The 13,422-nt window shown below is 31.5% G+C and overlaps 1 protein-coding gene across 1 annotated transcript; it reads right to left on the reverse strand.

Moving 5' to 3' along the window:
• Positions 1–10,159: 10,159 nt before the first annotated feature.
• Positions 10,160–13,077, reverse strand: LOC107952121 (nucleolar GTP-binding protein 1). The gene is made up of 3 exons (XM_016887397.2): positions 12,940–13,077; positions 10,533–12,575; positions 10,160–10,274 (listed from the first exon to the last, which is right to left on the reverse strand). Exon 2 carries the CDS (start codon positions 12,560–12,562, stop codon positions 10,538–10,540), a length of 2,025 nt encoding a protein of 674 aa, XP_016742886.2. The 5' UTR covers positions 12,563–12,575; positions 12,940–13,077; the 3' UTR covers positions 10,160–10,274; positions 10,533–10,537.
• Positions 13,078–13,422: the final 345 nt, after the last annotated feature.

A 13,422-nucleotide genomic window follows, 5' to 3' on the forward strand; every position in this document is an offset into this window, starting at 1 on the left:
CAAACTTAAGGGTTAGAAAGAGGAGTCTAAATTGTCACTATCTCTTTAGATTTTTTATCAAAAGTATCAGATACAAGATGTGGCATCAGTGATACAACCTCAACGAATGACGAACAATGTTCACCCAAGCATTAAATGGGATCAGCTCAAAAAAGAAAATTGATATTCTGTATACGCATCTGGTCATATTACTTAGAGAGGGGTGTAATAGATCATTTGATTGAAGAAAATGGTACGAATCCTATACCTCTGAGTTGCAACAGGATTGATAGAAGAAACCAAATGTTATTCCCCTGAAGTTGCAGTGGGAAGTACAAACTTTATGTCCTAGAAGGTACAGTGGAAGGGACTTTGAAACTACATTGGGGTAAGCTTACTGAGCAGAACGAGATTGTTTCTTTAGGTTTTTTTGTCAAGAATACCAGCCAAACAAGATGGCAATTAATACGTCAGTGATAAGGCCTTAATGAATAATGAGTGATGACACTTTAAGCTTTTAAAAAAGGAATCATTCTCATGACATTTTTACATTCATATCATTCATAGCGCATTTGATTAAGGGCATCTGATTCATTTTGATCATAACATCTTAATCATTTGGCACAAACATAGGCATATGAAACCGAGTCTACAGGGCATGTTCCCCAAAGGACAATGTAGCGACATCGGTGAATTCACAAGTCTTATCTTTCTGAAGTTGCAGGAAGCAGACTAAAAATTTACAGATCTTATCTCAATGTATCGGCTATGGAGTAAATCAAAGATGGCGAGTCTTATCTCCATGTATCGACTATGGAGCAGATTTTAGCCCCTAGTCTTATCTTCCTGAAGTTGCAGGAAGCAGACTGAAATTTACAAATCTTATCTCCATGTATCGGCTATGGAATAGATCAAAGATGGCGAGTCTTATCTCCATGTATCGGCTATGGAGGAGATTTTAGCCCCTAGTCTTATCTTCCTGAAGTTGTAGGAAGCAAACTGAAATTTACAGATCTTATCTCCATGTATCGGCTATGGAGCAGATCAAAAATGGCGAGTCTTATCTCCATGTATCGGCTATGGAGCAGATTTTAGCCATCAACCTTATCTCTCTAAAGTTGCAGAGAGTAGGTTGAAGATACAGGTCTCATCTTTCTGAAGTTGTAGGAAGCAGACCGAAGATTTCATTTCTTATCTCCATGTATCGGCTGTGGAGCAGATAAAAAATGGCGAGTCTTATCTCCATGTATCGGCTATGGAGCAGATTTTAGCCACCAGCCTTATCTCTCTGAAGTTGTAGGGAGCAGGTTGATGATACAAGTCTTATCTTTCTGAAGTTGCAGGAAGCAGACCAAAGATTTCAGATCTTACCTCCATGTATCGACTATGGAGCAGATTAAAAATGGCGAGTCTTATCTCCATGTATTGGCTATGGAGTAGATTTTAGCCACCAGCCTTATCTCTCTGAAGTTGCAGAGAGCAGGTTGAAGATACAGGTCTTATCTTTCTGAAGTTGCAGGAAGCAGACCGAAGATTTCAGATCTTATCTCCATGTATCGGCTATGGAGTAGATTTTATTCACCGGCCTTATCTCTCTGAGGTAGCAAGAGAGCAGGCTGAAGACAGCGAGCCTTAACCCCCTAAACAGTAAGGTAACAGGCTGGAAAATACAGATCTCCCCTAAACAGTAGTGGAGCAGATCGAAGACAGCAAGCCTTAACCCCCTAAGCAGTAGGGTAACAAGCTAAAACATACAGATCTCCCCTAAACAGTAGTGGAGCAGATCGAAAACAGCAAGCCTTAACCCCCCTAAGTAGTAGGGTAACAGGTTGAAAAATACAGATATACCCTAAATAGTAGTGGAGCAGATCGAAGACAGCAAGCCTTAACCCCCTAAGCAGTAGGGTAACAGGCTGGAAAATACAGATCTTCCCTAAACAGTAGTGGAGCATATCGAAGACAGCAAGCCTTAACCCCTAAGCAGTAGGGTAACAGCCTAAAAATTACAGATCTTATCTCCCTAAACAGTAGAGCAAATTAAAGACTAGCTTTATCTCCCTAAGCAGTAGGGAAATGAGTTGAATATTACAAATCATATCTCCCTAAGCGGTAGTGGAGCAGATTGAAATAAAAATTCGTATACCCCTGAAGATGCAGTGGGTTAAAGTGAGGTTACCTGAAGAAAGGAAGCATTAAGAAGTCAAGACTCGACAAGACCGGGCAAAATTGACCCTTTTAAAGTCTTTGCTCCATTCTCGTTACACGTCAATGAGCAAAGAGGGGCAACTGTAGGGCCCAATTTTAGCCCGGGGCCCAATAAACAACAATCTAAGATACAAAACCCATTTACAACCCAAATATCACCCTCACTAAACCGACCACTAACTCCATCACCCTACTTGCCACTAACTCCATCACCCCACTAACTCCATTACCCCACTTGCCACCATGGAAGGAGGCAATCAGTTGTAAAATTTGGCTTTAAAAGCCATTTAAAACTATTGTAAAATGGAGGTTCTTTTTTGGATATTAATCAAAGATCAAAGCAAAAGAGGTTTCTTTGTCTATTCTCGTTTTAAGTTCTTTGTTTGTTTATTGTTTTCCTTTCAATTTTATTTTGTTTTTTTATACGAAAGTAAAAATAAAGGGAAGAAGCTTACCCATTTTAGAATTACCGAAAAAGGGTTTTTTTAGGTCCGGCTGCCGTGTACGGTGGCGCCAACGGCGGCTCGTGGAGGTTCGGTGACCGGAGCAAGGCCGGACCGATGGCCGAATTTAGAAGGGAGGGGGGAGTGTTATTTTTAAATATTGTTATTATTATTATATTTATTATATTATATTTATTTTATTACTGGTACTATTATTTTATATATTTATTACCATTATTTATTTATTATTATTATTAATAACATATTGTTCTTTTTATTATTTTATTATTATTGTTATTATTATCATGGTACTATATTAAATAGTTTTGTACTGTTATTACTACTATTATTATATTTTCATTCTATTTATTTATTTACCTAAAAACCTTATATACCTTTATTTTATTTTATCATTTATTTATATCTTCTTATATAATATTTTTTCCCTATATTATTATTATTTTTATATTATTTTCATTTTTATTAATATATTATTATTATTGTCTTTTATTTTGTTGTTGTTATTATTATTTTAATCGCTATTACTATGTTTATGGTTACTGTTAGCATTATTCTATTATTATTATTATTATCGTTAATTAATTTTATATTTTCATTACCTTATGTATTTTCTTTTTATATTTGTTATGATTATTATTACTATTATTTTTTTATTATTATTTCTTACATACTTTCATCATCCTCATATATATATATTATTTTCTATTTTTACCATTAATATTATTATTAACGTCTTATTTTTTATTAATGTATTATTATTATTTGCGTTATTAACTATGTTATTTGTTATCATTTCTTTTGATTGCCTATGTTAGTTTTGAAATTGGTCCATCTTGTAGTTTTCGTGAATTATTTTTTTAATATTTGTGTTTTGTAATTTATTAGCGTGACATTTTACTCACAAATTATTGTTTAAAATAAAATGTTTTTCGTTTAATTGTTTCTTTTTATTCGAAAGTTTTTTTCAAAATAAGGCAATACTCGATATTTGGCATCTTCGGGAAGATTGTGCCCTAACTTACTGGGTTCCAATTTTCCTCATTGAATCTAAGTATCCGGGTACCCTTTTTAAATCAAAACGTATAAGTTTCAAATAAAAGTTTATTCTCAAGAATTCGAGGTGTTGTGTCCTAACTCACTGGATATGACATTTTGTATCCCGAGATAAGGATTTCTAAAAACTAAAAAATTATTTCGTGTTTGGAAATTCGAGAAATCGTGCCCAATCGTGTTGGTTTTTGATTTTTCGTTCAACCGAATAATTGAATATCCTTTTGAAATTTCGTCCATGTTCTCTTAAATTAAAACGAGGCAATATTTTGTGTTTGGAAATTCGAGAAATCGTGCCCAATCGTTCTAGGTTTCGACTTACCGTTTGACCAGATAGCCAAATATCCTTTTGAAATTTCAAATGCATGAGTTTTGGAAATTATAAGATGATGTTGTATCGAGGGTTTGAAATGTTGTGTCCTATCGTGCTGGATATGATATTTTATTCCTTCTAGGCGAGAGAATCTCAATATCCAATTCAAGTTATCCAAACGTTTAAAAGGAATTGTATTTTAAAATCTTTTTCAAATTTTCAACATCAGGACGTTAATTGATCAATACGGTACCAATTTTGGGCGTTGCGAGGGTGCTAATCCTTCCTCGCGCGTAACTAACTCTCGAATCCGTTTTCTAGTTTTTCGTAGACCAAAAATGTTGTTTTAATAAACCAAAAATGCTTTATTAAAATGATCGATCACAAGGTGACCCGATCACACCTAAACAAAAAGGATTGGTGGCGACTCCATTTTTGTTTTAAAGTCGACCTCTGTTTTTCAAAATAAAAATGGTTTCGACAATACTTATACAAAATTCTTTCTTATTTAATATACATAATACAATATGAACTCACTAATTTACTTTCATTCAATTCTCACATAAGTTCTGTATGTACCTGTATTACTTATCCCGACTGTATTTTAATTCTTATCTTAACTATGCCTGTTGAACCACTCGGAATTGTTAAGGATACTCGGTAATCACAAAAGCTCGTACAATGCCATATCCCAGATATGGTCTTACATGTTATCACACATCGATGTCACTGTCTCAGACAGGGTCTTACATGAAATCATAATACGATGCCAATATCCCAGACATGGTCTTACACATAATCATAATACAATGCTAATGTCCCAGACATGGTCTTACATGTAATCACATCTCGATAACCTAATTCATGACATTCGTATCCTATACTATTCCTAAGGTTCGTACGGGACTTTCGGATGTAGTAACTCTGTTGATTCTTGCTTGTAGTTGCTCATTTGACATTCATAGCAGTTCAATGAAAAATAAGCGTATATAATTCAATTCATTTCAATAATAAATAAGCATTTATAGCACAATTTAAATACGTTTATTAGCATATGAACTTACCTCGATCATGAAAACGTCGAAATGGATCGACTAGTCCGAAACTTTGTTTTTCCCTTGATATAGACTAGTACGAGGCTTCACTTGATCTAATAAATTAAATTTAGCTATTTAAATTCATATTCTATTCATTTTAACCCAATTTCATATTTGGTAAATTTACTATTTTACCCCTACACATTTGACCTTTTTACAAACTAGTCCCTCAGCTCGTAAAATGCAAATTTAATCAATTTCATCATAACCCAGGCTGTCTGAATTTCATACATGCTCATAACAGCCCATATTTTTCATTTATTTACACTTTTACTACACAATTTATCATATTTTACAAGTTAGTCCAAAATTGACATTTTTACTAAAATTCACTCAACAAAACTCATTAATCTAACATCAAAAATTTATTTTCTATCATTAAACATCAAGATACTCAAACATTCAACAATGGAATCGTCCAAATACTTTAACAGTTTTGAAATCGGAGATACGAGTAACAATCTCAAAAACGTAGAAATTATTAAAAACGGATCAAAATCCATACCTAAATGAGCAAAACAATGTTGGCTGAACTCATCCATGGCTGCCATTCTTTTCAAATTGCGGTGGAAGGGATGATAAAAATAAGGATTTTGGCTTTTGCTTTTTTAATATTAACCTTTGTTAACTATTTACTTAATTAACCTTTAAAAACATTAGTAATTACACCAATTGCCACTCGACTATCATCCACCATCTCATAAATGGAGTATTTGCCACATATGGACCTCTATATTTAAGTTCTATAGCTATATGACACCTTTAGCTTATATAACACAACTTTTACACTTTACGCGATTTAGTACTTTTTATCGAGTTAAGCCTTTAAATGGTAAAATTTCTTTATGAAATTTTTACACAATAATTCTATCATGCTGTAAACCTTAATGAAATATTAAAATAAATATTTTGACTTTGGATTGTGGTCCCAAAACTACTATTCCGATTAACCCTAAAAACGGGCTGTTACAGTTGTGGTCAATGTTGCAACATTGCTAGCTTAGTGTTGCAACCACAAAGGCTGGTCTCATGACATCACCACCTTAATGCCGCGACTTCGAAGGCAGTCCACTCGAATGTGCATTTTGTTAAAGTCCAACGCCTTAGTTGATGGCAAAGGCATTGGTGTCGTGACCTTGGCTCTAGTTTAGGTTTTTCTCCTCATTTTTGCATTAACCAAGTACCTAAACAAGCTCATCTCAAATGTCAAGTTCCTAATGGCATGATTTTTTCATTTTATTCCAAAAAGCATAAAAATGCAACAAAAACTAAGAGTAAGCATGAAATCTAACAATTGCAAAAATGCAATAAAAATGTTATAAAATACTTGAAAATAAGCTTTTAAGTGTTTAAAGAGCTTAATTTGTCATATGTAAATACGGAACATCGGCACCTCAATTTTTATAATGTCATTGTTAATCTAAATACATCATTCTAGCTAAAATGTTGACGTGCACATGTCCAAATACACAACCTTTTACTTAATTTTTGAGATTATACAATAATGGTCAAATTCCAATTTTTGTCCTTATATTATGTTCAAATTTGAAATTCAATCTCTATACTTTAATTTTTGACATAATTCGGTACCTTAACTTTTATAATGTCATTGTTAGTATAAATACATTATTGTAATTAAAATGTTGACGTACACATTCCAAATACACAACCTTTTATCTTTTCTTTCGGATTATATAACAATGGTTAAATTTCAATTTTGGTCCCTATGTTATGCTCAATTTTGAAATTTAATCTCTATGTTTTAGTTTTTTACATATACCTCAACATTTTTAATATCATTAGTTAATCGAAATATTTTATTTTGATTAAAATGTTGACATTAATTTTTAAATTTATGCATATTTTAACTTTTAAAATTTTAATTTCATAATTCCATCCAAAAAAATAATTGATCTAACGCGAAATCTAGTGGGGTTATACTAATTTGTAATAAAGAAATATTCTTTATGGTAATTACGAGGATGGTGGTAGGATTGATGAGAAAACAAGAGAAAAAAAATGGATATTGCAGAAAACAATAATGCAAAGGCTTATTACATAAATCAAAATGAGAGACTGTTGTATTTAAGATATTCGAGCTTGATTTCAATTTTTAAAATTTGATTTGATAATAATCGAGTCAAGTTCAAGTTATTGATTGAGTTGAATTTTAGCACTGTAATATTCTATTCGAATGGCTTGCGACAATTAATTTTTCATTTTTAATATATTTTATATTATGAAATTTCATACTTACCTTTATTATATTGAAAGAGCTTTAGTATGAACGAGCTCAAGTTTGAATATAACGAGTTTAATTGTGAAATTTGATAAGCGTACTTAATTGAACTTGATTTTGAGTAGCTTATTTATGCCCCAAGTCGAGCTCAAACTTAGAAATTGATGTTTCGTCAAGTTCAAGCCAAATATAGAACCCTAAATTTTAAGTTGGGTTCGAGCTTACCACTATTTGGATTTGATTCAGGTCTATTACACCCATAATATTGCATATCATTAATTTAAATAAAAAGGAGAATGTATAATATAATTATCTAAATAATATGAATATATTTATTTCTCTGTAATTTTATGTGTTTACTTTTTCGATATTATATATTTAATTATTATAAAATAATAATTCTTATTTAAATTAAATTATTTTTACCATATTCAATGTACAACATAATTTTAGTTCATGAAATTAGATGCAAAACAATATTATTTAAAAAATAACTAATAATTATAAATTATTTTGATAATTTAAATACAGTGGTAGTAAAAAATTCCAAATCATTATTAAAGATTGTAATGACTACAAAAAGTTTATATGGTAAATTAAAGTTTTCACTATTCAATTTCTTTTTTTATTTTCTTAATAATCAATAAATTGATCATAATAATTTGTAGATAATAGATTATTGATATAAATATAACGTATTAAAATATATTATAAAATGTATTATTTATAAATTTTGATATATGAAATATAAATGTAATTATTATATAATAAAAATTACTATAAAAAACTAATATAAACTTTTTTTTATTTTACTTTTTGATTCATGGCTACACAATAGTGTAAATGTAAAAATTGATTTTTTTTACTATTATATAAATTTTTTTAAAAATATATTTTAATGGAATCAAAATTTTTATTTATAAGCATGATAATTTTTTTTATCAAATTATATCTTTAACCAATTATTTTAGTGAAATTAAAACTCTTTAGGGTTGAGTTTCATTTTTTTTGAATTTATGTAACTATACTTTTTTTTTGGCTCAATGAATTTATTAATTAACATTTTAATTAACTAATAATATAGTAATAAAATATTGATAATATTTAAAATTTAATAATAAAAATAGAATACTTTAATGACATGAAAAAATTAAAACAAAATAACAATACTCTAAATATCGGAAAATCAAATGGACAAAAAAATGAAATCGAAATATTGAATCCTACCACCATTTGTGGGTTGGTTTATAGAGATTAGTTACTACGTTGTGGAAATTAGTTAATTTAAAATTATCTATCTAACTTTTAAAAAAAATTATCGTCTTGATGATAGCTGATATAGTTTCAAATGCACTCAAATTCTAATTTAAATGGATAGTAATATATAAATTTGTAAAAAAGACTTCTAATATAATTATTATATCGTAGCAAATAAATTATTGATTTTATAAAATTTAATTAATTTAAGATTATATATCTTAACCTATAACAAATGGATAATAAATTTATACAAGTTGTAATATTAAAAGATTAGAATTTGATTTAATTTGTATGTTTAGCTAATAAAAAAATAAAAATTAATTATGATTTCAGTGTAATAAAAATGATCAAGTTTATTACAAATTTATGTAGTTTTCATTTATTTATTTGAAGTTAATAAATTATTGGTTATTATGAATTTTCATTTACTTATTTGTAATTTCTATTTACTATAAGTTGAGTTGCAAACCATCTATCAAACCAAAAGCTTTCAAATACCCATTTAAAGAAATTAACACGAATGGTTATCCATACAATGACTCGTCAACATATTTGGAAGCTTTCCATTACTAATCTTAAATAAATTTAGAAAATTGTATAATTATAATTACCATCAGTAATGAAAATTATAAAAAAATAATAAAGAGAATGTAATTTTAAAATTGAAAAATCTAAATACATAAAGTAACATGAGTAATTACCTATTTCGATTATCTTTCTATTTCCTTTCCCAACTTATCGATGTTATCATTCTTAATAACTTCTGAATGCTAAAATTCGATTTTAATTTGAATTAGATTATTAAGTTCTAATCTTATCTTCATCTCATTCTATATCCAAACTCTTTATGTAATTCAAAATGTCCAATTCAATATTGATTACAAGTATAAATATAGGTTATGGATTACTTATAAAAATTAATTTTAACATTATTAATTATTATGATATTTAAAATAAAATCTTATTATATTTATTTAATTGAAAATTTGGATTTTTATTATCTTTAATTTATCGAATTATGCTCAATGATTTTATAGATTAATAATATATTAAGTTACTTTTTAAACAAAACTTTTATCAAATTAATTAATTTCATGATATTAAGTAATATACCTTTTATTACCATTATCACATAAATATATTAATAAATTATTAAAATCAATTTAATAATACAATTAACAATATCAGTTCAAAAATCTGCTACACCATATCTAAGACCAACATAACCATCAAAGTTAAATTCCTAGAGAAGAAAAAGGATAAAATTGAATTATCCAAAAAATAATGAAAACTAGTTTGTAATTGAAGCCCAGTTTTTGCCAAAATGATCAAATTGGCTAAGCATCAGCCACCCAATCATTCAAAACTCAAATATCTAATACCCAAAGTTAAATCTCATGGGGTTCATTTATGGATGTAATCTACTTCAACTCAGTCAAATATCTAAAACGTGGATTAAAAGAAAAAGAGCAACGTTAAATATCTTAATATTCCACTCAACCTAGTGTTTGTTCCAACACGATATTGTTTAACCAAAATAATTAGAGAAATGTAAATCACAAGCAAACTAACAAAATTTCCATTTAAATCCGACTGCCATACAGCAAACATAATAAAATAGCCATAATCCAACAAAAACCCAAACAAAATCTTCTCTCCCCAACACCCTGCAAAACAAAATCAAACAAACCATCTTTAGCTGGTAAGCAGATTGAAAACAAATTCATGCATCAAGTCCTAACCATATCTCAAATTCATCCACATTCAAACTATCATTATAACAACTCTTCATATAATAACCACAGGATAGAGTTATGCAAGTTTATGTCTCCGGGTTGAAATAATAATAGAAAGACTATGCACAGAGAATGCATGGTTGATGGCGCATCATTCAATGAAGAGCAACAGAACTACGAATAACTTACAATTCTTATCGCCTTTGAGTTTTTCCAATGGAACGTTTCCCAGAGAACAGATGCTTTGGTTTCAATGTGGGAATAACTCTATCAGCCTCCCCACGGCGAGCATTTTTGTTCCTCTTTAACACAGATTTCTTGGCCAATTTAATAGCCTTTATCTTCTGAGCAGAATCCTTCAAGCCCTCTCCCGGTATAACTTCACCAGGAGGTCGTGATAGTGACCTTGACCGAGATGTAGACCTTAGACGGAGCTTTTTGCTTGCTTGGTTGTCATCTATATCCATAGCATCTCTACCATCACCCTCTCTCTTATCAACTGACCGCTCCCTTTTCCGGCCTCTTGACTTGCTACGAGCACGACTAATTGCAAGAGAGGGATCCAGCCCCAAAGAAGATAGCTGCCGGCCCATCCTCCTTGTTGTGAACTTTCTATCTGTGTCGAACTTTCTTGGTACAACAGGCCGACTTTCTGCAGTGCTTTTCTTCATCCTATGCTGTTGAATAAGCAAGCTCTTCTTTTTCCTGATCTCAGCCAGTGCTTCTTGCTCTTCCAGGGATAATTCTTGGCCATCCATCTCAAAGTCATCACCTTCCTCCTCCGCTTGTCGAAGACCCTCTTCACGCTCCAACTCTTCAAGCCTTAACAAGATATCAGGGTCAATAAAATCGTACACATTGTGACCATCAAGAATTTCAGGCATTGTGTCCTCTTTCCATTCATCATTTGCCAATATATAGTTCTTCCTCAAACTAGCAGAATACACACCAGCACCACCATTCTCATCCTCCAATTCCTTTTCAGTCTTCCTCTTTTCTTTCTCTGCTGCTTGCTTGGCTTTAGCTTCCAAAACTGCCTGGGGTATGCAAGCTGGCCGTTCCTTCTGATCACGTGCTTTTGGTAATGCAACATGAAACCTATTAAGGCAGTCATTTATTTTTTTCGATTTCATCTTCAACTCAACCCTCTGATTCAGTAATCTTTCACAAGCTGCATTCTTCACAGCAATCACTCCATCCTCAGTCAAAGTGCTCATAGTCAATAGCACCCCTTCTTCATTTGTAGGCTCACCTCCTTGACCAATCACAGTCTTCATGGCTTCAGTTTTCATCTCCATGACCAATTTCCTGTCTTCCTCAGATATGCCATCCAATGGCTGCAAATCAGTCTTATTGCAAACAATGATCAAGGGTTTGTTCATAAAGAGAGATTTAATGCTGTGAAAAAGAGCTGCCTGCTGAGCAATGCTGTACCCACATGACCCAGATATATCCAAAAAGAACAACACTGCAGCTCGTAGGTGAGCCAATGCTGTAATGCTGCACATCTCAATAATATTTCGATCTTCAAATGGCCTGTCCAAAATTCCAGGTGTATCAATTACTTGATATCTAAGGTACTTGTAATCTGTATGACCCACAAAGAGTGACTTGGTAGTGAAAGCATAAGGTTGGACATCCACATCAGCCCTCGTGATTTTGTTCATAAATGAACTCTTACCAACATTAGGGTACCCACAAATCAACATGGTTCGAGTATTTGGATCAATAGATGGCAACCTTGCCATATGTTGCCTAATCTGCTCAAGGTATGCTAGACTAGGGCCAATCCTCTTTATGACAGTACACATACGACCAAGTGCAGCAACCTTTAGCGACTTGCACCGATATAGCGAGTCACCATACTTTAATAGCTTGACATAATCTTTAGCAATCTTGCTAATGAGATTCCTAGCAGTATTTATCTGGCCAAGAGCAAGCTTGTAGTGATCCTTGTTATAGAGAACATGAAGAAGATCACCATAAAATGGATGGATATCATCAAGGCGAGGGAACTCATCGATTATTGTCGAAAGTTTCTCATGAAAATTCTGCTGGGTGTATTTAACTTTACGCATATAGAACTGGCGAAGACGGGAAATCGCATACCCTTTGTGGACAACAGTTGGAGTTTGCCGTTGGGTACGTGAGAGAATAATATCTATGAAGTCCTTCCCATTCGGTACAACAGTGATTTTCTTGAAATTATATTGAACCATTTTTACTATTGACCTGCAGCAAAACAAAGACGAGTTAGCTTAATAAACATTTGATTAAGAGTTAGCCTTCGGCCAAATAAATCAAACACAGATATGCTTATGAGATTATTTTCCTTAGATTCAAGAAAAAAAAAGCCCTAAACAAATTTTGAAAAAAGTTCCAAACAGATTCAATTTTCTAGGAAAACAATATAAAAGCCCTCAACAAAAACCCACACAGAATAATAGGTATACAAATCAAATAAAATTATCAAGATAACTTTGATATGATCTTCAATAAAACAAGACAAATTATAGTAGAGGATTAGAAATTAACAATAAAATACAGTAATCAGAACTGAAAACAGGAAGAACGCTCACAGGTTTCAGTTTAGTACCTTTTTTCCTTCAAACCAAACAGAAATCGAGTTCACAAGCTTCTCGGTTAGTCGGCTCAGCCAAAGAGAGGATTAAGAGGGAGGAACACTAGGGTTTTAGTTTTTATAGCCGACTAAAGCCCGTACAATGCACGGGAGTGTATTTATATCATATTAAATTTATAGCTTAATGTACACTTGGGTCCCTAATGTATACCTTTTTTCACTTTGATCCTTAAAGATTCTTTTGGCACACTTTAGTCCTAACATTCTCAAACATTATAATCTCAGCCGCTAACATTATTATGTGTTTCCAGTTCAATCCTTTGGGCATTAAAAAGAAATAGTCGGGATCTCAAGGCAATTATAAGTTGACACGTGTCATACATTGACGTCACTATGATGTCAAATCATCTAGAAAAACCTTAATTTTTTTAAATATAAAAATTACAAAAAAATATAAATAAAATTTTAAAAAATTAAAAATATATTAAAGCTTTTTAA

The sequence above is a fragment of the Gossypium hirsutum genome, chromosome A02 (genome assembly GCF_007990345.1).
Source record: "Gossypium hirsutum isolate 1008001.06 chromosome A02, Gossypium_hirsutum_v2.1, whole genome shotgun sequence".
NCBI classification, from domain to species: Eukaryota; Viridiplantae; Streptophyta; class Magnoliopsida; order Malvales; family Malvaceae; genus Gossypium; species Gossypium hirsutum.

Bases quoted from the DNA above. Each gene is read 5' to 3' on its own strand.
- LOC107952121 (XM_016887397.2), bottom strand. From the start codon at position 12,562: ATGGTTCAATATAATTTCAAGAAAATCACTGTTGTACCGAATGGGAAG.